The sequence below is a fragment of the Aythya marila genome, assembly GCF_965140915.1.
Source record: "Aythya marila genome assembly, chromosome: 7".
Taxonomy (NCBI): Eukaryota; Metazoa; Chordata; class Aves; order Anseriformes; family Anatidae; genus Aythya; species Aythya marila.
The window spans coordinates 28,175,358-28,201,116 of record NC_139048.1 but is presented as its reverse complement, the minus strand read 5'-3'; the positions used below and the strand labels follow the sequence as shown (position 1 = coordinate 28,201,116).

At 37.0% G+C, this 25,759-nt stretch overlaps 1 protein-coding gene across 10 annotated transcripts in view; it reads left to right on the top strand.

Moving 5' to 3' along the window:
- The window catches only part of SHLD2 (shieldin complex subunit 2), a 71,724-nt gene that overhangs the window by 15,524 nt on the left and 30,441 nt on the right, over positions 1-25,759 (top strand). For 7 of the 10 annotated variants that reach the window (XM_082764455.1, XM_082764450.1, XM_082764444.1 and 4 more), the window contains 7 exons: positions 9,856-9,913; positions 10,929-13,464; positions 15,638-15,745; positions 16,558-16,752; positions 20,508-20,642; positions 22,993-23,199; positions 24,569-24,803. In XM_082764455.1, the coding sequence (XP_082620581.1) occupies positions 11,943-13,464; positions 15,638-15,745; positions 16,558-16,752; positions 20,508-20,642; positions 22,993-23,199; positions 24,569-24,803 (2,402 nt within the window). In that variant the 5' untranslated portion in view covers positions 9,856-9,913; positions 10,929-11,942. The remainder of the gene's footprint in view (positions 1-9,855; positions 9,914-10,928; positions 13,465-15,637; positions 15,746-16,557; positions 16,753-20,507; positions 20,643-22,992; positions 23,200-24,568; positions 24,804-25,759) is intronic. The other 3 variants (XM_082764452.1, XM_082764448.1, XM_082764449.1) reach the window with 3 other exon arrangements.

The window sequence follows — 25,759 nt, the reverse complement described above, 5'->3', positions numbered from 1 at the left end:
TTAGTGACAGTAGTATGGGAATTAAATTAACAGTATTTAATATTACTGTGTAGGTTGGAGGACACATGTGCCATAATGTATTTCTTGTCATAGGTGCATTACTCCTTTGTTGCAGTGTCTTGCAAATGTAAAACTTGCTGATGTAGTTAGTGCTTTTAAAAGATCATTGACCCGTCAATCAGACTCTGACCATTTCAGAGATAAAAAGCGAGGCTTTCATTGGCTCTATGAATAGAGCACCTTTTCACAAATTAAGAAATGGTGTAATAATTAACAGGCATAATGGATATGTGCATTCAGGTTTTGGTTATATCTTTATGAGCTTTAGCTCCTGTTATCTTAGTAGCTAACCCTCTGTCCACCCACGGATCCTTTAAATAAGTGATAAAAATGAATCATTTTGTGGCAGTGATATCTGGTAATATGATTAGACTGATAGTTTTCTTTATTTTAGAAGATTTATAATAGTCTGGAAGAAGAACAAAAGCAAGACAAGTTTAATGACAAATTTAATTAAGTACTAACTCTGTTCTAAAGATTGCTTAAACAATCATTGTTATGCTATTTTACATATGGAAAACTTATCCAAACTTAAAAGCATTTTGTTAATTTACAGATGTAAATAGTTATAAATACAGATGATTACTGATACTGCAGTTAGTGTTTTTAATATAACAAACCATTCAAATTGCCAAATAAAGTCCCTTGCTAGTGGACCTATTAGGCGAGTCAGGAAGTAGGTACTAATCATTCCTAAGATCTTAAGAATCAAAATTGAAGGCTTTGGAAACATAAATGCTTCAGTTTCAAAAAGTCATTAAGTAATAGAAAGATTCAATTGCTTTGATGTAATACCCTTATACTGCTTAAAGATAGGAATCAGGAAAAGACACCTAAGTTTAGAGAATTCTTGGAATTGGAAAGCTAAGGAAAACTTCCTGAAATTACTTATAACATCATTAAAGAGAACCAAAAAAAAAAATACCCCAAAGAGATAGTTAAAGGAGATGAGAGGTTTAGCCACAAGAATCTTATTTTTATGTAAGAAGAATTTATCTAGTTGAATCTCGAGGATAAAAAAAAAATAGATTTTTATTAAGACCTTATGGCAAGAATATAGTAGCTTTGTCTAATTGAGACTGCATAAGGAGTTTGTTTTCCATATACGGTGTGTGTGTAGTGGGGCTATTGAGATGCATTTAAGTTCACATTTTATTGCTTTTATAGGTTGATAAAATTTTTTTTCTTGAGAATTAAAAAATGAAGCTAGTTTCCATGGTTTTAGTCATAGGGATTTTACAGAATTACAAATTAAAAAAAAACAAACAAACAAACATTGTAATACTGTTCTTCAGTGATTTTTTTCCTTGAAGTGTTAAACTGAGTAATTTATTATTCAACATGATTTATAGGAAGAATGCATTTGAAATATAGTACAGGATACCTCTGCTGGAAGTCGGGTGAAGTACAAGTACATTTCTAGGATCTTAAACTTAATTTCCTACTGAACTTCAGGTATTGAAAAGACATGCTTACCCATGAAATACGTAGTTACATAAAAACCTTCCTTTAGTACCGTTTTCTTCTCCTTAGCGATTGATTCAAAGATCGAAGCCGAAATTCCTTTAAGTGGTATATTCTTTATTGCAGCGCTGGATGCACGGGGGATCTCTCCACCTATCGTGCATACCCAAAGCAAAAAGCAGTCTTGAATTTATACAATCAATCTATCAATATTCTACAAGCACCTATACATATGCATTACCTATCCCCGCCTTCCCTCGCTTCTCATGCTAATTAGCCTTTTGGCACCTTGCGCCTGCGTAGAGCCTTCCAAGAATTGTGGGCAGGGGTCTTTGGGACGTGGGCAGGGGTCTTTGGGAGGAAGACCCCGAGTCTTCCTCACAGTGTACTTTTCACCTTTGGTCAGGAATCTGCTGAATTGGCAGGTTTATTAATTGCAAGAGCTGGTTGTTGCTAATTCTTCCGTTTGTTGTATCTTTATAATGAATTCCAATGTCCAGTTTTGAGATTTATAGTCCTTACATTCGTTTCTCTGTCCGTCTGCCGCTTCCTTATCATGAGTTCCAGTGTCTTGTTTCGAGATATACAGTCCATGTCTGGGGATTGCCCTTGCCTCCCCAATGCCTCCCCAATACCTCCTTAATCAATCCCCCCTTTTCTTTTCCCATGCAAATTCTTTTGCATCAGATACTTTCATTATTTACAGTAACACAACAAAGCAGGCATCTAAACAACATGCACACAAATATTCCTAATACTACTAATGCGATTAGAGCAATGAACACTTGTTTCAACCATTGAAAATTGGGCAACCAGGAGGTTAACTTATTCCATATTTCACTAAAACTCCATGAAAGATCATCTTTACTGATCTCATGTAGGATCCTTGTCTGCTTCCATCTTTCTTCCAGGTCGGTAGAGATCCTTCCACTCTGATCTACATACATACAACAACTTGTGTTTATTACTGTACAGACTCCCCCTTGAGTGGCCAGTAACAAGTCTAGGGTCATCCGATTTTGTAATACTACCTGTGATAAACTAGATATCTCTTCTTGTTGAGCCTTTATAGCATACAGAGTTTTGTTTTCTAACTTCTCTATAATTGCAGAAATATTAACTATTGCCTTTTCCAATTCACTCACTCCTAACCATGTGATAAACCATCACACAAAACTATGAAAAGGGGTGTGTCTCTCTACCAATGTATTGTTAATTTTTCATCTGATTCTCCGGATATGATTTCTCAAGTAACCTCGAGGCACTACATCGTGTACTGTCATATTGGGGACTACCGCTCCAAGAGTGCAAGTTCCCTTCCAATTCTCAGGCAAGACCTTACGGGCTGTATCATTGCATAGCCAATACCACCTTTTTCCTTCTGGAACTGTCCAGCTGGTTGAATTTGCCCAGCCGCTAGTCGTACTAATATCCATTGTTCAATTACAAGATGTCTGATTTCCCACATAAGTAGTATCCGTATTTATACAATGCTGTTTTCCTATACCCTTAGGCGGGTTACACCTTTGTACACATACATAATAGGATTCTAACGGCATGAAGCTACTCACTTCTAGTTCCAAAACTTCTTAATATTTTCGACCCCAAGATGTGTTTTCCCACAAATTAGTCCAAGATAAGTTTGCAGGCAAGGGAATCCCGATTAACGATACACCCTTATTCCCATGCTGTGGCAGATGGGTGCATACCCAACAGTTCGTCTTATTAGTTACTTGAGAAATTGTTTGTATTAAGGTCAGGTGTAAGTTCTCATCCCAAGTTGCCCACCCCGAATCCGAGAACCGCACCCCTGCAATCATTAGGATCTGGAAAACCATAATTTTGTTGGTCCAATTGGAGTGGTGGTCTATATCCTCGCCGGGACCTTCTTCACCCTTGAATTGTGGATCCAAGCTGCTTGCTTCTTAATCTTAATGGCGGTGTGTGTTGTCAGTAATACTTGGTATGGTCCCATCCACTTTCCTTCCATTTTTCCTGTAGGGGTTGTCCTGAAAAAGTCTTTATATATATATAATTCCCGAGCTTAAAGGGGTGGATTGGTTGATCCAACCCTCTAGCCCTGGTCCCTAAAACAAATTTATGTACTTTATTTAATTGTTTCTGAAGTTCAGTTATATAAGCATATAAATATTCTGATCCTAACTGCGTTAGGTCCTCTCCACTAAATAGAAATTGCTATGGCCTTCCATATAAGATTTTGAAGGGATTCAAATTCCCTTTTATTCTAGGTTTAACTCTAATTCCAAGTAATGCTAAAGGGAGGGATTGAGGCCATGACAAATTAGCTTCTTATCCAATTTTAGCTATTTATTGTTTAATTAAATGGTTCATTTTTCTACCTGTCCACTTGCCTGTGGTCTATAAGGAGTATGCAGTTGCCAATCTATCTTTAGAATCTTACTTATCTGTTCTACCAGTTGTGCACAAAAATGTGAACCTCTATCAGAAGACATTGCTACTAGAATCCCAAAGCATGGTATTATTTCATTTAACAAGACTTTAACCACTTCTCTTGCTTTGTTTCTTCGACAGGGAAAGGCTTCAGGCCTTCCTGAAAACATGTCAGTCAGAACCAGTAATAATGATATCCCCCTTTTCTAGGGAGTTCTGAAAAATCAATTTGCCACTGTTGCCCCGAATAATTTCCTTTACCGATTATTCCAAATTTTATTCTATTCTTGGTATTGGGGTTATTGTGTAAGCAAATGCTACATTGTTGAGTTATTTGTTTTATCATATCGTCCCACTAATGTCTGACTCAGGCTCTTATGCAGTGTGCCAGCTCCCCAATGCGTTTTATTGTGTTCTGTAAGAACTATGGGCCATGTCAAACTAGAGGGTATTACTATGTGGTTATCTTTTAAATATACTCATCCATCTGGTTTCATTTTACCTTTCAAATCTTCAATTAATTTTAAGTCTTCTTTTGTATAATTTGGATATAGTTTGGATTTTACTGTCTGGTATCAAAGACAATGCCTTCACCTCAGTTATTTCAGCTGCCTGCTTAGCCTCTGCCAATCGATTTTCCAATTTCAAAATCGGTGTTCCCCTTTTGGTGTCCCTGACAATGCACGATAGCTACCTTTTTCTGGTTGTTTTACAGCCTCTAACAATTTTAAAATTTCTTCAGCATACTTTGTGTTTTCACTGAGCGGTCAGCAATCCATGTTCTTTCCAAATTGCTCCATGAGCATGTACCACGCCGAATGTATATTTAGAATCTGTCCAAATATTTACCCTTTTTCCCGCTGCCAGTTCCAATGCTCTCGTGAGAGCAACTATCTCTGCCTTTTAAGCTGATGTTCCAGGGGGTAAAGGCTTAGACTCGATTACCTGCTGAGTAGTTGTTATAGCATATCCAGCTTTACGTTGTCTTTGCATAACAAAACTGCTCCCATCCGTGAACCAAGTTTCTTCCGCATCTTCCATGGGCTCCTCCTTAAGGTCTGGTCGGCTGGAATACACAGTCTCTATAGTTTCTAAACAATCGTGAATCACAGGTTGTGCTGGAGCATCACTAAGAAAAGAGGCTAGATTCACAATATTAGTTATCACAATTTCCAAGTTGTCCTGTTCTACCAATATTGCTTGATATTTCAAAATCATCAATTCTTGTTTAAGTTGTTTAAAGACTTTTTGTGCTTCTCCAGTCCAGACTAACTTTGACTGGTTAATCTTTATCAATTCACATAGAGGCTTTACCAATAGTCCATAATTATAAATCCAAAGGCGACACCAACCTGTCATTCTTAAAAAGGTTTGTAGCTCCTTTACCATTTGAGGTTCTGGAGTCTGGCAAATGACTTCCTTATGTTCAGTTCCTAGTACTCGTTGTCCTTCCGAAATTTCAAATCCCAGATAGGTCACACTTTGTTGAGCCAGCTGGACTTTCTGTCAAGAGACTTGATATCCATTTAAACCCAGAAAATGAAGACGACTTATAGTCCATTGAATACAACTCCCTTTAGTCTCGGTAGCTATTAAGAGATCATCTACATATTGTAACAAAGCACCTTCAGTGTCCGGAGGCATCCATGTTTCGAGTTTCCTTGCTAATTGGTTTCCAAAAATAGTGGGGCTATTCTTGAATCCTTGAGGTAGTAATGTCCACCTAAGCTGCGTCTTTCTGCCTGAATCGGGATTTTCCCATTCAAAGGCGAATAGGTTTTGGCTTTCTGTGGCTAAGCCTAGGCAAGAAGAAGGCATCTTTTAAATCCAGTACGGTAAACCAGCTTGACTATTCTTTAATTTAGTCAGCAAAGTATAAGGGTTTGCCACTACTGGATGTATTTCCTCAGTGATTTTATTTATGGCCCTCAAATCCTGAACTAGCCTATAGCTTTTTCATCTGCCTTTTTAATTGGCAATATGGGTGCCTTGTATTCTGATTCGCATTCAATCAATAATCTATACTGTAAAAATTTATTAATTATCTCTTTAATTCCTTTCCTATCTTCTATCCTCAAAGGATATTACTTAACCTTAATGGGTTTCTCTCCTGGCTTTAATTTAATAATTATTAAGGTCACATTTTTACCTCTTTCAGGGGTTTCAGTAGCCCAAACTCCTGGGCATACTTGATCTGTGATCTCTAAAGGTATTTCAATTTAGGGTCAGTTTGTATTAGTGCCAAACTTAACACATTTGTTAGTTGTTCTTCTCCTATACTTAATTCCATTTTCCCTTTTTTCAAAAACAATTTCTGCTCCTACTTGCTCTAATAAATCTCTACCTAAGAGTGCCCATGAGGAGCTAGGCATATATAAAAATCTGTGTATGCCCCATTTTTTCCGTAACTTGTACTTCAAAGGTTCACAAAAATAAGCCTTTTCGGTTACACCTTGTCCTGGTTTCAGTTAGAACAGAGTTAATTTTCTTCCTAGTAGCTGGTAGAATGCTGTGTTTTGGCTTAGGATGAGAAGAGTGCTGATAACACCCCGATGTGTTAATTGTTAAAGAGCAGTGCTTATACCAAGCCAAGGACATCTCAGCTTCTTGCTCTGTCCTGCCAACAGGCAGGCTGGGGGTGCAGTAAGAGCTGGGAGGGGACAGACCCAGGACAGGTGACCCAAACTAGCCAAAGGGGTATTCCATACCATCTGACATCATGCTAAACAATATATAGGGGTGGCTAGCCGGGGGAGGGGGCCGGACTGCTCGGGGTTAGGCTGGGCATCGGTCAGCGGGTGGTGAGCAATTGCATTGTGCATCACTTGTTTGTACATATTATTATTATTAGTAGTAGTAGTACTATTATCATCATTGTATTATTATTATTATTATTATTATTATTATTATTATTATTATTATTATTATTATTATTTTGTCTTATTAAACTGTCTTTATCTCAACTCACGGGCTTCACTTTCCATTTCTCTCCCCCGTCCCAGAGAGGGAGGGGGAGGGTGAGCGAACAGCTGCGTGGTGTTTAGCTGCCGGCCGCGTTAAACCACAACACACCTTTTACCCTAACATAATAATTCTGTGAAGGCATTAATGCTTGATTTAGAATTGAATACGTTGCCCCATATCAATAAGAAATTTCACTTCCATTCCTCCCCTAGCTTCATTATAACCAGTGGAGGATCCGCTATGGTAGATTCCCCAGGTCCCCGTTATTCCTGTTGAAATCAGGGGTCAATTACCCTAGGAAAAGGCTAGTCAATTTGTCCTCCGAAGCCAGGTCCAAACCATTTTGTTTTATTTATTTATTTATTTATTTTCATTACATTTCAGAGTTGGTCCAAAAATTCCATAGGGGTTTCTTTTAGACCTTGTTGGAAGCATATTCTCAATTCCCAATTCATCCAGGTTTTAGTATTTATTTAACCGTTCATAATTTTCAGGATGATTTGGGTCTTAGTGGGGGTCGGTCAGGGGAATGCAATTGTCCACAGTTCCCTGAGCGGTCCCATCGGCAATCTGAGCTCGCACATGAACTCAGGTTGTTTTAAGAGTTAACTGCTTTTCTGTTTCTGTGACAACTCTCTCGGACCCATCGTGGTCCCTTTGCCCTAAAGGGCTAACACCCGTGATTTTAAGATCTCTGCCTCGGGCAGAGGCAGAACTATTAACATTCCTACATCCTCTTTCCCTGCTCATTCAACTTCAAACACCTTTAACACTTTCAACAACCCTTTTAACACTTCCTTTATCTTTCTCCAGCCTGTACTTCTCTAATGCCATCATCAAAGGCTCAGTCAGGGGCCAACTTAATTCCATACCTTTTCCCACCAAGATGCTGAAACATCAGTATACAACATTTCATCCTGTTCTGCTTCTCAAAAAACAACATTAACTGTAGCAAAATATTATAGTTTAAAGTTCCATTTAGGGGCCACTTTTCTCCACATTCCAGCTTATAAAGCGGCCACCACTGATTACAATATTTCATCAATGTTTTCCTGTTCACACTTCCACCGGCAGATCCTCCAATATCCTTCCAGTGACTTAAAACACATCCTAACACACTTTTCTTTAAAATTTCACTGCTTGTTTGCCCCCCCCATTTTCCAGTTTACACTTTCAGAATACACATGTTACTTGCAAAAGCGTATCACAAAACGTATCACTCACAAAAATACGGGCACGCAATATCTTTCAGTAGCGATGTCACAAAGCTACTATTACCAGCAATATTGCTAAAATCACAATAACAATAGTCAGAGTCAAATTCCACATGCGATAAGTCAGAAAACCGAACTGTGTAACACCGTAACGATATCTCTCTTATAACAATGCCACAAACCTACTATTACCACCAGAAAAATAGCCAAAATCACAGTAACAATAACCAAAGTTAAATACCATACTCCATGAGTCAGAAAACCGAAATAGACAACACAATTCCAGATGGACCTTAAAGCGAGCTCTTTCCTTAAGGTCCCCAAATATACTTATGGTGCTTACCACAAAGTATATACCAAACACTGCCTCGCAGAAGATCACCTTCTGACTTACAGACAGTTCCAGATACAGATGGACCCCAAGGTCCCCAGATATACTTGTGGCACTAACCACAAAGTATATACCAAATACTGTCCTGCAGAAGTCACCTTCCGACTTACTGGACAGTCCCAGATGACCGGTCTACCAGAAAACCAAACCAGAATAAAGAATATACTCACTTACAATGATGGGGTCCTTGTCTGCCTCCGCAGTGATCCGGTGAGTCGAGGAGTCCCTCCGGGAAATCCCGGGGGTACCCTAGGGAGTCCTGTCCCCAGCGGGTCCTGCGGTCCGGCAGAGAGGTTGTCCCATCTAGGGTGCCAGATTGATTCAAAGATCGAAGCCGAAATTCCTTTAAGTGGTATATTCTTTATTGCAGCGCTGGATGCACGGGGGATCTCTCCACCTATCGTGCATACCCAAAGCAAAAAGCAGTCTTGAATTTATACAATCAATCTATCAATATTCTACAAGCACCTATACATATGCATTACCTATCCCCGCCTTCCCTCGCTTCTCATGCTAATTAGCCTTTTGGCACCTTGCGCCTGCGCAGAGCTTTCCAAGAATTGTGGGCAGGGGTCTTTGGGAGGAAGACCCCGAGTCTTCCTCACAGTGTACTTTTCACCTTTGGTCAGGAATCTGCTGAATTGGCATGTTTCTTAATTGCAAGAGCTGGTTGTTGCCAATTCTTCCGTTTGTTGTATCTTTATAATGAATTCCAATGTCCAGTTTTGAGATTTATAGTCCTTACGTTTGTTTCTCTGTCTGTCTGCCGCTTCCTTATCATGAGTTCCAGTGTCTTGTTTCGAGATATACAGTCCATGTCTGGGGATTGCCCTTGCCTCCCCAATGCCTCCCCAATACCTCCTTAATCACTATAAGGTGCAAGAACTTGCTTTAGTATACTACAAGAAGCCTGCAATTATATTCACAAGAAGCAGTCTAAGATGTGACAGTTCTTAATTTTGAGTACTTTATGCTATGTATGCATTGTATCTATTGGTATAAGCACTAGCTTATAGCCTCTAACTGTATTATTCTAATTCTCACTTATTCAGCAACCAAAGTGCCCTTCCATTTTCCTCATAACTCATCAAAAACTAGGTGGATTCACTGCCAGTGCAGTTGAATCTTTTTCCTTACAAGAAAATTTAGAGCTCTGTTTCTTATAGGCTTAATCTGAGGGTAGAGAAAATAGGTATGCAAATTATTTTGACCTGATCACATAATGAATTATTAACTTAATAAACTTATAATTAAATTAATAATCAAATTATAATGAATATTTCTGCAATTTGATATACAAAAGCTTGAGAGTTTTGCAGAATTTAGATAAGCCTCTGAAATCTCTTCTAGGTTAAAAAGACATGTGACAGACAGACTGGGACAAGACTGAATCTTACGCCTGTGGCAGGTCAGTATTCTGTCCTTGTAGAAGCTAGGATGTTGAAATGAAAGAACTATTCCTAATTCTACAAAGCCCAGTTTGACATTATTTCACCGATCTTTTAAGTTCTTTAGGAATAGCATAGATCTCTGTCAGATTTTAAGCACTTTTGTATTACACATGGAGAATAAAACTGTTTCCTATTTCATTTGAGCCTTTTATTCACTTGAGCCTCCTTATTAGTAGACATATTGTTCCATTGTAGGGTATCTAAGGTTATCCATATGTAACCAAGGCAACTGAACTAAAAAAAAAAGCTGCTATTAGACAATACATTTTGAGATGGAAGAAATAATTTAATCTTCTCAGTTGGGTTGCAGCTCTAAAGTTCACATTCAATAAGGATAAGAAATTCTGTTGTAGTGTATCTATCTGTTCCTGAAATTGTTTTAACTCATGTATTGGGGAGACTTTTGCCTCTTACCTACAAAAATTGTTAACATCACTTAACTTCTTCAATCTTACTGGATTCAGTCTTACTGTCACTTTTTTCGTTCTTACCTGATACGTTATTGCGTTGAACAGTTCATTCTGTCTTTTCTTTTGCTGAGTTGTGTATTATTATTCTATAATTATGTAATATAATGCTTTCAAAAGTATAATTGTCCTTTAAAAACAGCTTTATGAGCATAAATTTAAATGTATAACTGGAGAAATTTGGATACTCTTCGCGAATTTAAGTGTTACTCATTTTGGAAAACTACAACACGAGTTCCTCTGTTTTGTAGCTTCTTTATATTATGTTGACATATTTAATTTCAGCAGTTGTACACTGTTTTTCTAGTTACATCTCTAATACACCTTAGTTTGGTGTTCCAGGATGTTTGCAGTTTTTCTGTTACTATGAGCTTTGTAAATGTGCAGATTTATTGACCCCTAGTGGATTGTGAACAAAAGATCTCTTAATTTAATAAGTGTTAAATGAAAACTGCAAATATTTTTGATTTGTTTCATCTTTTAATGTTCTTTCTTCTGCTTGCAGATGGATTAGTTCCTGAATTTATCTGCTGGTGTTCTGTTTTCTACCTCGGCAGAATTCCTTACAGCAGTAACTTATTAACAACACTGCCAAAATTTACAAACACGTAGTTAGGTGTCTGCATTTTAATGCATAAAATGCTTGTAGCTGTAGCTGAGTACTTTAAAATGACAATATAGCAGGTAACTTTAAAAAATCTAGGATTTCTCTTTTGTGGTGTGTAAGGTAGGTAACTTTTTAATAAGCTTAGAAGCTTTTGAACTTGAACAGTATGATAAATATGTGGATTAAAGCAACTTGTAAATTGTTTGCTCAAGCTTCACTGTGACCTCTTAATGCTTATTAAATACTTTTAAATTTATTGATAATATCCTAGAATCTGCCTTTAAAATATTCTCTTACTAAATACAGTATATTTATGCTAAAAGAGTGATGTTAAATTTATAGCTATGTAAATTATGAATTTCTACTGATTTTTTCTGAAATTTTAAGAGACTCTACTATATTTAATTTAGTTAAAATTGATGTTTTTTCCAGGGGATGAAATTGTCCCAACTGTTGTAAAAGTTTAAGGCACTTATTTCACATCAGTTAAAATGTAAATTCACATGTTTATTAGTGTAATAAGTGAACTTAAGTCTGCTCAGGTGATAGAAGACTAATAAAAGTTAAGTTCCTGGAAACTTTGTTAGGGTCTTCTCAGTACATACTGAACTTCACTACAGGTCTGCATCTGCTACATGTTTCCAAGTATCGGAATCATAAATTAAGCCCTATTGTAGATTATTTACTGGGTCAAGCTTATATAACATACTAAATTACTTCCTTTTCTATCATGCATTTAATTTTATAAGCATTAACTAGTATTTTTACTAGTAAAATTATAGAGTATTCCTTTGAAATTTAGGTATTTTAAACTAAGAAAAATCTGAAATCATTTTTGTTGTGCTATTGTTTAGTGTTGTAGTTACTGCATAAACCATACTGTTCAAAGTCAAACTTACCCAACAATCAAAAATGTCAAAAAGATCTCAAATTCATATTTTTGTTGGAGCACCCACTATTCCAAGCCAAATGGACATGTCTGAAGAAAGTAGTTTGGCACCTGCTGTTGAAAAATGGAGAGAACTCCACTGTTCATTTGATATACACAGTCTTTTTTCTGAAAAAATCAAAGGGACAGACTGCTTAATGTTTAAGGCAGGAAGCTCCCCAGTCACAGCAGTTTCTGCAAATGATGACAGCTCTCAGCAGCCTGAACAGGGGCAATTAACAGCAGCAAAAGAATATTTGTCATCTTTTGTGCCTATGGTGGGAACGTGTGCCAGTACACCCCAAAAGACCCGAAGTTTAATTCATTCTGATTGTCAAATATCCAGAGATGGACAGGAACCTGCAAACATAAATCCGGCTGCAGATCAACACCTTCCTCAAAAACTTGTGAAATCCAGTAGACAATGTAAGCAATCACAAGACTGTTCAAACATCACTGAAGTAAAAGGCAGTCATTTAGAAGATAAGGGTTCTGACATTTCTAATTTGGTGGCTAGTACAAAGGAGATTAGCATACACCTAAGGTCTGTGGAACAAGGTGTTCAATCAGATGATAGAAATGATCACCATGAACATCTAAGTCAATATCTGGATATGTTTTTCCCCCAAAATCAAGAGTCAAAACCAAGAGGAAAACCAAGTGCTTGTGTAGACCTTGCAGTGTCAACTGATACTGAATTTCGTAGTATAATGACTTCAAGTCAAGTGGCTGTTTTTGCACAGAATCACTTTAAGAACCAGAATGAGATGCAGAGAACTGTACAGCTGTTAGAAACAGAAACGGGAAATAAATGTGAAAGACCATGTGATCACTTTAAATTTGAATCTGATGCTGGAACATGTCTTAGTGTGGTTGAAAATGGCTGTGGGCAGGAGTATGCAAGTTCTCTTGAACTTTTCACTTCGCAGTGTGATGAGAAAAACATTTGCTTTGAAGCTACAAGAGAAGTGAGTGCTCATGAAAATTCAGTGAAGTCTCATGAATCTCGTGTTCCTGCTGTGCAATTTGAAAATGAAATCCATATTGAACAATTGAGCTCAGGAATACTGTGCTCTCAGGTAGAAAGTTCTCATAAGAGCTCTTCTAAAAGAGCCCACAAGTCTGAAAATTTTTTTCATATTTTCCCATCAACATTTAAAAGGCAGCTGAAATCCAAGAGACCAAAATTGAATTCTCCTCCGGTTGGTCCTGGAATGAGAGTAGATCAAGAAGGGACAGATTTCAAGCAGTCTCAAAGGAAACTACTGTCGCCACTTCAGAACTGCTGCTGCAAGAATCTAAAGTACAATGTGTTGGTTACAATAGTACATCCATGTCTTATCAAAGAAATACAGATTAAGGCTAGACCAAAATCTTCATGTAAAGTGCCGGTAGCAACAATTGTAGTTACTGACCAGTCAGAGATTGAGAGGAAGGTGGTGCTATGGCGTGGTGCTGCGTTTTGGTCACTCACTGTGTTTCCTGGGGATATTGTATTACTTTCAGGTGAGAATTCTCTTTTTTTTTAAATGTGGATCTTTAATAATGTGGATCATTAAAATGCCTGTTACAGCTAGACCAATGTGTAATTAGTAATTTGGAATTGCCTAAGCATCTGTTGGTATCTTTATTACATTATTTATATTGCTCATATCGCTTAGTATTGGTTTGAATTCCTGTAGTCATACTGCTATTGGAACATTGAATATCCCATAGAAGATGTCAATCTTTCATGTAGTCTCTGATCAGAGGTACAGCAGTGCATAGACACTGGAGCTGTGCTGTGGGTAGTAAGGTATGTCCTGAAACCTACCAGTGTTTTAAAACAGCTGTTTCTGAAAATGTATATGTGCTGCTACAAACCAGATGTGCTAGTATGCATTGACTTCTGTAATTCTCTGTTGGACCAGCATACAGACCGGAAAATTGTGATGTTTGTATGGTCTCAGGATGTGAAATACTCTTTTGCTCATGTGAAAGATTTGTACCTTAGCGTTAGCATCTTAATCTGGATTATGTTGTGAATTACTGATATAGACTGCATAAACTTACTGTCTTCAGTTTCTTTTTCTTATCAAGTCAGCTGGTAATAAAGATTCCTCCCATTGAATCCTTTGTATTTGTTAATACGTAACAGGAGAAAAAAAATCCAGGATTAATAGGATACATGTCATGTAAGAGAATGCAATACTATCAAGGACTTCATTATACTAGAGCTGGAGTTGACTAGAACTTGATAGTCATCTGGCCATTTAGTTATTGCAATTTTGAAACAAAAACCAAATAAAAAAAAAAACTTGTTTGAATACTTCTGTGGTTTAAGATGCACATGTCTCTTTGTTAAGAGTTCTTAAAGGGCTTACTTTGCAGTGGTAGTTATTTTAAAATGATTTAAGATAAGCTGGGCTTTCTTTGCTGTTTAGACTTTCTTATCCTAAAAGACATCAAGTGTTTCTACGTAAGCCTAGTACTTTACTTACCTGAAATGTGGCATAATAAATTATCCCGTACTGTTAGCAATTTTGTTTATACGCTGCTTCATATTGGGTTATTAAATATTTTATAAGAATAATTAAACTACTGAGCAAATGTGATTAAGTCTTTGTAAGTGGTTTTGGTAGGTCCTAAAAATCACTTTGTTTTCAAGTAGTCTCTTTCAAACTCAAATCTGTTTATATAACTCCAGAAAATGTGTGGGAGTTACTGTAGTTCTGACACCTTCTGGCATCCTGCCATTTATTAAATTTAGCAGCTTGCTCTATTGTTGGCTGTGTGTATCTGCTCCCGTATTGCTCCCCTTTGGTGGCTTCTTGTCAGTCTCCTGCTTGCACTGGGTAGCAGCATTCAGCACGAGCAGACATAACGCTTAGATAGATGTGATGACAGTGGGTCGGCTGGGAAAGTAGTTGGTACAGACAGTTTTGTCTGTTTAGGTTGGCACATAGACTGTTCTGCACCCAGAATGTAACAAGTTTTTCCTGCGGAGCCACTAATAGCATACACAGCCATGGTTTTTGGGTTCTGTAACTTTTTTCTCTTAAGTGGCTTAACTAGTATTTGCCACTTTTGAAGGAAGTCCTTTAGTATTCCTTTTTACTCTGAAACATTTTAAGATTTTTTCTCATTTTTTTCTCTTACCATGCAAATTGTTCATTAGTAGCAGTTCAAGAAATTAAAGCAGATGTACAGCTCCCAGTGATCTTATGCAGAGCACTGTATTGTTATGCTAGTTTCAATGTGCCTTTCATACAGCTTTTCTGTCAATTGTCCATTGGAAATGGTAGTAGATGTTGATGTGCACGCTACATGTGTCTGAATTGTGGAAGTTCCTTCAGTTTACTGTCTATGTCAAAGAACATATCATAACCGTTGGAATGACTTGATTATGTGCATTGTCTGCAAGACCCTTGTAATTATAAATGTCGGCCATAGTTGGCATACCATGAGATGCAACAAGTCCTCAGTAATGAAGGGAACCCCTTGGGGGGGGAGGTAGCCATTTTAGAATGAAGTATACAGTAGATAATGAGGTTCTGAAAGAATAGCAAGGTGAATGGAGAGGATTCAAAATTGAAGTTCTGATCTAAAGCCAACTTCAAGATTTTTGATTCTATAGCCAATAATATGATACACTTCAATATTTTGGATGCATGAATTGATAATTTTTTTTTTCCTCCAGATATCATGATGTATGAGAATCTTTGGTATGGAGAAATCATGCTGCAATCTACATTTACTAGTCAGTTACTGAATCTGGGGAACTGCTCAGCTCTCAATCCAGAAGAATGTAAGATTGTGCATAAGTTTTCCCCCAAAATCACAGTAAAATACCTATTCAAAGTAGTCCATTTTATTTGGAATGCCTCAAAATACACAGGGTGAAATAGAAATGTGAATGACTGAGAGTTACAAAACACTGCGGTAACGTTTTACAAAAACAGCTATTAGAAAATGTGGCCACAATGCCATCAGATAGGCATGTGGAGTTTATGGCGAAGTTGAGTGGTTAACATTCAAAACTCTGAATCTCTTGATCTTAGTTTAAGAAACAGTAGTTATCACAGGACTCAACTGCAAGAGGTTTGAGATTTCATGAGGATGAAATTGTTTGGAAAAATTTTAGAGACTTAATTGAATGGATAACATTCAGGGAAAATAATTAATTGCTGGTTATTTAAACATAAAGACTTCAAAGATACATGAGCTATGGAGCAACAGAGGCTAAGGGAAAATACAGTGGAAGTATCATTGAACTTGCATTGTTCTTAGTCTTCCTGATGGCTGTTGCTGTCAGCGATTTAAGAGAGGTTCAGGGGTAAATGATCAAAAGGCTGTCCTTACCAACTACAAAACCAGGTCTCTTTCCAGGTTTTGGTGTAACTTAAAATACCATAACTGCGCGTAATGTTGGAATGTTATCAAGAGGAGGCAGATAAAGTACAGTTTAATTTTCGATCAAATATTTCAAATCTCAATAATTTCTTGCCTTAGAATTTTGTAAGTTTTGGGTTTGCTGGTTTAAATATGTACCAATTTTATACTGCTAAGTTGAAAAAAAAAAAAAAGTGGTCCATCTAATTTTCGTTGTTTTTACACAAGTTTATCATATAGTGGATGGTGATGTTCTCCATGGCTTACTGGCATACGTAGCATCAGAATTTCCTCACTTTGGACACATTCCACGAAGGCAAGTTCAGAGACTGAATAGTGTTCAGTATGCTCAACTAGACCAGCTTCAGCCAAATACATTGGTTCACTTGATCTTAAAAATCGTCAGCATTGCCATATTAACAGGTAAGTTCATGCACTGGACTTCAACTTTCAGAACTTCAGAATGGCCTTGCAAAATGACTGTTTAAATTTTACCTATTGCTGGTTGTTTCTCATTCCATACTCCAGTCTTTGATAGGAGTCACAAATAAAACCTTTGTGAAGATCCACTTAGAGGTCATAGCAGGTGAAATGGAACTAATCAGGAAGGAAATAATGACTGAAGTCAGCTGCTGAGGGAAGTTACTGCACACTCTGATCAATAGCGTACACATCTGTTCAAAAAGCACGCAGTCAGAGCACTGATACTCAGTGTTCTTACTTGCTGAAGGATTGTTATTTTCACTAAGGAATGTATAGTAAGAGCCCTGAGAAGAGAGAGATACTGAATGTACAGCAAAGGAACAAACTTGTTTTTAATGGCTCTTGAAACTCACAGGTGTGTTGTTGTGATAGCCTGCTGCTTGGAAAAGGTGGCTGGTTTATAAAAATGTCACATGGGACAGTGAAGTTTCACTAATTCAAACCTTGCTTTCCAGATACCTTCCATGTAAGCCTCCTGTTATTAAAGGAATACTTGTGGTTAGACTCTAAATCATGTGGTTTTCAAAATGAAATGAGGAAATTATTATTTTAATGTACTGTTCTAGGATTTGCTCTTTTCTTCGTAGTGGAACTGTTCTCTTTCCTGATGCTTTATTCAGAACACTTTAATTATTTCTTTCTGTTTTTTTCCTAGGTAAAATAGATTTTTAAAGCTAAGCATTTCTGGTGTCTTACATATCTGCATTTGTGTTATTTCTTTATTGTCTTTACTTGTATGCCTATTTATGTAAGTTTTCAGTGCTGAATTCCCAGTGTGAAATTAGTGTCTTACTGCAATACTTACGTTTCCTTTGCATAAGCAGAACAGAAAGCTACCTCGTTAATATATAACTTATTCACAAAATTTTTGTTTCCTGTGTATTTCTTTGTGTATTTGCAAAGACTGCTTTCTCAAAGTGTCTTTGTCACCAATTCATGTGTTTAATGTGATGGGTTTTGTTCTTTCACACTACTTAAAATAATGAAGGTGGTTATTTTGGGATTCCTTTTACTGAAGCTGTTTTCCCCATTAAAATTTGTAATTTGTTTCCATTACTTCACAATCAGGCCTTACAGCTGCTGCTTAACATTTTGTCCTGGTTTCAGTTAGAACAGAATTAATTTTCTTCCTAGTAGCTGGTGGAATGCTGTGTTTTGGCTTAGGATGAGAAGAGTGCTGATAACACCCCGATGTTTTAATTGTTGCAGAGCAGTGCTTATACCAAGCCAAGGACACCTCAGCCTTTTGCTCTGTCCTGCCAACAGGCAGGCTGGGGGTGCAGTAAGAGCTGGGAGGGGACAGACCCAGGACAGGTGACCCAAACTAGCCAAAGGGGTATTCCATACCATCTGACGTCATGCTAAACAATATATAGGGGTGGCTAGCCGGGGGGAGGGGGCCGGACTGCTCGGGGTTAGGCTGGGCATCGGTCAGCGGGTGGTGAGCAATTGCATTGTGCATCACTTGTTTGTACATATTATTATTATTTTCCTATTATCATCATTGTAACATTATTGTTATTATTGTTATTATTATTTTGTTATTATTATTTTCCTGTCTTATTAAACTGTCTTTATCTCAACTCACGGGCTTCACTTTCCATTTCTCTCCCCCGTCCCAGAGAGGGAGGGGGAGGGTGAGCGAACGGCTGCGTGGTATTTAGCTGCCAGCCGGGTTAAACCACGACAGTCTTTTTGGCGCCCAACGTGGGGCCCGAAAGGTTGAGATAACGGCAGATCTGACCACAGTGTGTTAAACTAAAATTTGTGTAAGTATTAGACCTGCTTAATAGTCACTTGTCATAATGCTGATTGCTTTAATCTCAACTCTGCTGCGCCTGTTTTCCAAATTGAGTATTATAGTACATTATTTTCCGTATTTGCTCTCTGTCATGTTGTTTATCCTCTCCGGGCCCTGGTTTCAGATCATTATGGTACTGAGTGTTGTAGCAATGGCTTATGAGACGATGAGATATCTGGTCATGACTCTAACTTGGTATTTATACTCAGTAACATCGTCGACTCTGTATTTTGGAAACTGTATCTTGGAAACTATTAGCAATTATACCTATTGTTTTTTTCCATTAGGGAGTCAATCTGTGGAGGGGAAAGGGGAAGATATTTTTTCTTACTTGATTACTCTCCCTTTCTCCTTCACCACCCCTGTATCCTCCTGGATCACTCTGCCTTCCTCCTTCACCACCCTCTTACCCTCCGAGCTTGCTACAATAGCTCTCCAAGATATTGAATATCCTTGGGATACTCAGACCAGCATAGTCTTGTTGTTCTGCCTCCTGAATGCACTTCAGGTTCTGCTTAAAGTTAAACAACTACTTAGGAAGCTCATCCGGAGATCTGCCCAGAGGCAGTATAGTTGTGGGTGGCAGGGAGTATGGGAGGATATGGGCAGGCATCTAGAGCAGTTGGCACCCCCAGTGTTTTGGAAATTCACCCCTGAACAACTGCAAAATCCTCAAAAACTGGCAGAATGCTTGAGAAAAAGGTGTCGCGATTCGGGAAGTTCCAAAGTAACACAAATCATTGTAACATGCTGGGGCCTGGCTCATGCCTATCGAGCTGCCATTGATACTGCTATCAACTTAGTGACAGACCCTGCGGCCACGCCAAGCCCTGTGACAGATCCAACGGCCACTGTGACCCCTACGGTGGACTCTGCAGCCACTCCAGTCCCAGCTCCTGCAGCCGCTCCAGTCCCAGCTCCTGCAGCCGCTCCAGTCCCAGCTCCTGCAGCCGCTCCAGTTCCAGCTACTAAGACTGTCTGAAACAGACAATCTGAAACAAACAAAACCTAACTGGCCTGGGGCTTTCTCAGTACTTTATGCGGTGTTCTGCCGTACTTTTTCTAACCCATGGGAAAGGAGTTTTCGTCTTCTCCCTGCTTAATCGTTCTGATGGTCTTCCTTTCCTTACAGTACCACTGTTTCTCAGTGCTTGACATAATGCTTTTCACTTTGGTCATGTTCCACTGGCATCTTGTATTAGTGCTTGCATCAGTCAAAAATTCAAATGACTTTATCACTGTCAATGTCACCTTAACTCATTAGAAATTGAGATTTATTTGAAGATAGAAATCTCCATAATTTATTATTGTACGTAGGTCTCAGAATGATTAGGACATTTAAAGCAAGAGTTTTTATGCTAGGATTTGGTTGATGAAAAGTGTTTAGGAACTGAAATGTACAGGTATTACCTGTAGGTATCTTAATCATTTCAGTTAATATATACAGTTACCTTTGTGCTGTCCATGACTGTAACTTTATGAAAACTTGTTGAGAAATATTTCTTTCAATATATTCCATAGGAACTTTAGTTTCCCATTATGGCAATCGATTGCTGAGAGATTGAGTACATTTTTTTTCTACTTCTATCAATTAGGATGAGTAAGGGGTACTCAAAGATATTCAGATACCTGCTATTTTAAAGGGAGAGGTCTAGTTGCCAAGTAGTTAAATGGATAAGGGTAAATTAATACTCTTTATGCATTCCTTTGAATTAGATTGATCTTACTGAAGAAATCATTGTTTTCATTCTGTCCTGAAGAAATTGTAGGTGTTTTCTTGTTTGTTTAGAATTAACTCAAAATGTTACAGTAGTATGATTTTATCTTAATGTTGAGGTATGTTCTATATGCTTTCTACTATATAACAAACATGTCATAAATTCAAACTTTCCAGAATCTGTGTATAGCTACAGAGGCGGCAACCAGAGAAAAGTTATTCTATCAGTAGAACAGAGCAGAGATCAACACTACAGAATGGTGCTGTGGGGAGCAGGAGCTGCCTGGTGCCCTCAACTTCAAAGGAGAAAAGGTAAAGTCTTTACCTATAAGTAGGTTTTTGTAATAGTATTTCTTTGATTCTATTAGTAGCTTTAACATACCCAACTGGTGGTATTTCCCATTCAACCTTTATATACTGCCCTAGAAAGGGCAGTATATGTTTTTTTGAACTTTAACACTATTTGGAAATAGTGTCATCAGCAACAGAACTTGAATGTATTCTTTTTACAACATGGTAGAAGCATGTATATTCAAAAATTTGAACCTAGATACAAACCTAGTCATTAACTGACTAAAAGCATCTCTTGTAAGAACTACATAGCCAGTGTCTTAGCAGTGCCTACTACTGTTCTTTTAAAGTACCTGAAACTAGGTTTTTTAATTGGAAACTAGGTGTTTAAATTGATTACTCCAGAATTTGCCTTTCTGATCAGTGGGTACATTTAGGAACAACCTCAGTGAATATTGACTTGAGTTCTGACTTTAAATTTAGAAATTCTGAATTCTGCCAGTTCCGCTTCAGTTTAGTAATTTACACTCCTTAAAAAATAAATAAATAAATAAATAAATTGCATAACTGCAAGATCTGCCTCTTGGACTACCTGAAGAAGACAGTCCAATTTAAGTATTAACCAATTAACTTTACTTCATAAAACCTACATGGCTTTTACTGTTGTGCATACTTCAGTGTAGGCAGGTATATGCTATTTATTAGATAAATGCTTAATTTTTCTATAAAATTTAGTATGCTAGAATATTAGTTCTTAAATATACAATTCTGAAGTATTTTTTATTATGTATTGGAGCTGCAAAAAAAAATTGAGTAGATTCCACGGGTAATTTCTAAGACAGAAAAATATGTAATTACCTGATGTTTAAAGTAGAAAAGCAGAAAAGATGGTGCAGCTCTGTAGTGTAAGTGCTTATTGTGGTAAAGCTTGTGTCTTATTCTCCAGCTAGAGTTCTGTGTATCTAGCGGTTGGTATTTTAATGATTAAAAGATTATATCTGAAATTCAAGGTAAGAGTGATTTCTCAACTGTTCAAATATGCATCATAGACAAACTGTGAACATTTGATTCTCGTAAAATAGCAAAAAGATATCTCATGATACCAAACAAGCATATACAACACAGCAGCTAATAGTGTGAGTGGGTTACAGGAGGAAAGCACGTGATATTATTCTTGCTTCTAGACACAGATGAACAGCTGGGACATGTGTTACTGTTTATACTAGTAGTTTAGGTAACTCAGTTTTGTAGTGGAAGGGATGGAGACTAGTAAATTTTGAATGGTGTATATATTTAAAGTACAGATTATACAGCTTTGAAGCATCTAAAAATCATTGCCGATAAAAGTTAAAATTTTCATCTATTTCTAAAAATTGGTCCAAGCTTTCAGTATACAATCATCAGACATTCAGTAAATACGTTTTACACTCATCTGCCATGTGCTACCAAACACATCAAATACATTTCTGTAAACCAGCATTCTTGGAGGATGAGGATAGCTGTTACTAACATGGGGTGAAATTCTGAACCCATTGAAGATTGATGGGGAAAACACAGAATAAGCTTTTTAAGATGAAGTAAATACTAAAAAGTGGCATTTCCTTTTGTTATAGGAATGCCTTCATAATTTAATGAGGGACAACTTGTAGAAAAAAAGTTGTTTTGAAAGCAATAGGTAGCTTTCTTAACATTTTAGCTCTACCCCCAGAGGGGTTAAACAGTATAATAGTGTGCGTGCTCACATGATTTATGAAAAATCAACCACTGCAAGAACCTGATCTGGTCTCTTAACATACCATGCAAGCTCACTGGTTCTTCAAGGATACTTCTGTCTCACTGCAATGTCAATTCTTCTCCAAATAATCCTTTGTCATAACTGTTATTTCTGCAAATGTCTGTCTTTTTGCCCCAGAACTTCAACAGAAAAGGTTTGAAAGATTTTTAAAATTTTCTTGCTGAAACCTGAGAAGCAGCAATATGCACAATAGAGATTCTTAAAGAGAAGTACAAGAAATTACGGTGTAAAATGTTCCCATTTGAGCAAACACTGCATCAGTATCACCTACCTGACCCATTCCAAAAACATGAAAATGTTACTTATCTTTTTTATGCTTAGATTTTTTTTTTTGAGCCTTCTCTGAAACCTCGAAAATGTTTTTCTGGTATTCTTAAGGATCCATGCAATTCTAATGTAAAGTTCATAGAGAAAGGGAAAAAACATGTATTTCATGAGGCTTGACCTAAACTTGCTGGAACCAACAGTATTAGAAAGTTTTGCTGATTTGTTAGTCAATCTTGTAAATGACTTCAGTTTTCTGTAAAGTAACCAAGATATAGAAATTAAACTCTTGCTTTGTTTTCTGCTCTGTAGGTCATCTATGGGACTTTAAATACCTTCTGGTCCAATGTAGTTCTGTCTCAGGTGACTTGGAGCTGCACACAACTCCATGGTCATCCTGTGAGTGTTTGTTTGATGATGACAAAAGGGCCATTGAATTTAAAGAAAAGTTTCAGAAAAGCAAAACCACTGTCATGAAAATGACAAATCTATCAGCACATTTGGATGAAAAATGCTCAGGTAAAGTTGTTATTCTTAGTACTGTGGTATCTGTATAGTGCGGTGCATAGCTAAGCAAAATAGATGCTTCTTATTTAAGTTAAATGTTTTTTTTTCGAGTTAACATAGTTCTGCTGAGAGTCCAAACTGTGAATGCAGCCTTCATTCAGGGAGCACACAACTGAGATAGCTGTGGTATGTGGTGTCATACAAAGATAGCTTTGAAACATATGGGGCAGTGCTGCCTTTTGTTGCCTATGTCAACTATTATAATAATGCAATTAACCATTGGAAGAGTTTGTGGAAAACTACTTTGGATACTGTGGAATACTCTTGAATTCCCTGAAGCTAGAGTAATACAGCTACTGCTATTAGAAACTTCTGTAAGAAGATCAAAAAAATCTGTTGGACAGTCATCCCCTCATAAATAGGCCTAGAGGATTGCTAAGGTTGGTGTTAAACTTTAATAAATCAGTAAAATTGATTTTTGCAGCGCTTAACTTCTTATTTATGAGTATAGCAGCAAACAGCTTGTTAAATCTGTTTTTTAGTGTCTATCTCTGAATCAGAGTGGAGGCAAAGCAATTAGTTTCTGTTTCTGATCTAATCATGGCTTATATTCCACTTCTATTGACACACCTCCTTTTCAGAACAAAGTTTTTAGAACAGGTAGGTTATTTTACCAGTATACTGTGTGAATGCATCTAATACATCAGATCATGGACTTGACTTGCAGGAAATCCACGTGACAAACTTCATAGTATTTTTCCATATCTATAACCTGTATCCAAAACTTGTATAATATGAAATTTACTTTGCTTGTATGCATTGAGATCTATAGGTGTTAATGAAATCATTTTCCATTTGTTTTGAATGTACTTATTTCATTCTGTGCACTTAAACTCAGTCTTCACCATTGTGTTCATGTGATATAAAAGCAACTTAAGCTTCTATTGATAATTTTTCTTAAAGATATTTTGATTACCACAGAATAATGTTTGGCCTGCCACATTACAAAAGTTGTCTTTCAAGATTAACAAAGTCATTTTGATTGTTTTCTGGTACTGCTGGATTTCAAATTTTTTTTTGCAAAATTCTGTGATTTGATCCTTTATTCAGGCTCTTCTATATTGGGAAGGCTCTTCTATATTGGGATCTACTACAACAGTAACAAAGTACTACAGAGTTAGGTGTATTTTATAGATGTAGTGTTAAAGTACGATGAATTTTCACTGTTGAAATTCTCTCTTATATTTGAGAATGTGCTTCTAAAGAAAAAAAAATGCTTAAGGTTAAATTGATGACTTTTGTTTTTGAATCAGCTGTACCTCTTACTTTGCTTTATCTACAAAACTGAATGGAAGTTTGATTGAAATTGTTGTTTCTGTAGGAGTGATTCAAGTGAAAGCCCACATCATAGAGCTGAAGTTTACTGTTTTAACTGGCCAGTACAGGCAACTCATCTTCCATGCTGACACTTCCCTGGAGTGTGTGTTGGCTTCTCTGCCTATGATTACGTATTCAGGCTGTGCTAAATGTGGCTTGGAACTACAGGCAGATGAGAACATGATCTACAAGCAATGTTTTAGATGTTTGCCATACAACAAAGTAAAAACATTCTACAGGTAAATAAGATAAAGCTAGAGTATATACTATTAAAGAAATAAACTACAACTTTTCTGTTTTAAGTCTCACTTATATCAAATTGTGTATTTAAGCTGTGGTTAGTACTTTATGGTGTTCTAATGAATTTTCAACAATGTGTTCATAAATTGCTGTACTAGATTTAAACAAAGAATGTCACCTAGAAGTAATGTAACTTTTTACTTTCTTTGAATACTGTGTTTGGTAACAAGGTTTATCCAGTACTGTCTCAGTGAGTTAGGATGAAGTAGAATGTTCAGGACAAAAGTAAAATTCCGTGAGCCTCATATTTCAGCCTAAGTTTGAAATTGTGTGAACACACAACTATATTTCTAAACTGGTAAATCTGTTTTAGCCTTTTGGGAATAGAACTAACAAATGTTTTCATTAAATATTCTGAGGGAGCAGGGATGCAAGATCCGGTAGATGGCACTGTGACTCAAGATGAATATGGATATTTACTAAAGAATATGAAATTCCAGCTTATTTGGATTTGGTTGATGTAGAAATACCTTGAACAATAAGTAGTTACATTTCAAAAGCTCAAAGTAAATTTAAGAATCATAGTAACTTGAAAGACTAGTAGGTACAGTGAATTCTAAGACAATCATAGAATGAATAGAATTCTAGGATATGTAAGTCTTCAATCAGTTTTCTTCCTATAAAATTATTCCTAAATTACTTCATAGTGAGTTACATTAGTGAATCATTGCATACTCAATAGTATTTTACTTGACTTTGATTTAAATAATATAAGCCTATTTGTGTAACTTTTGATCATTCTCTGCTCTGTAAAATAGTTCTGCATCTTAAGAAAGCATTACAGCAACCGAAGTCTTCAAGAAAAGGCGTAGTAGATATGAGTAAACAGAACAATTTTTTTTTTAGTATCTAGTTAAAAATATCTATATTAGTTTGTCTTCATGATAGAACCAGT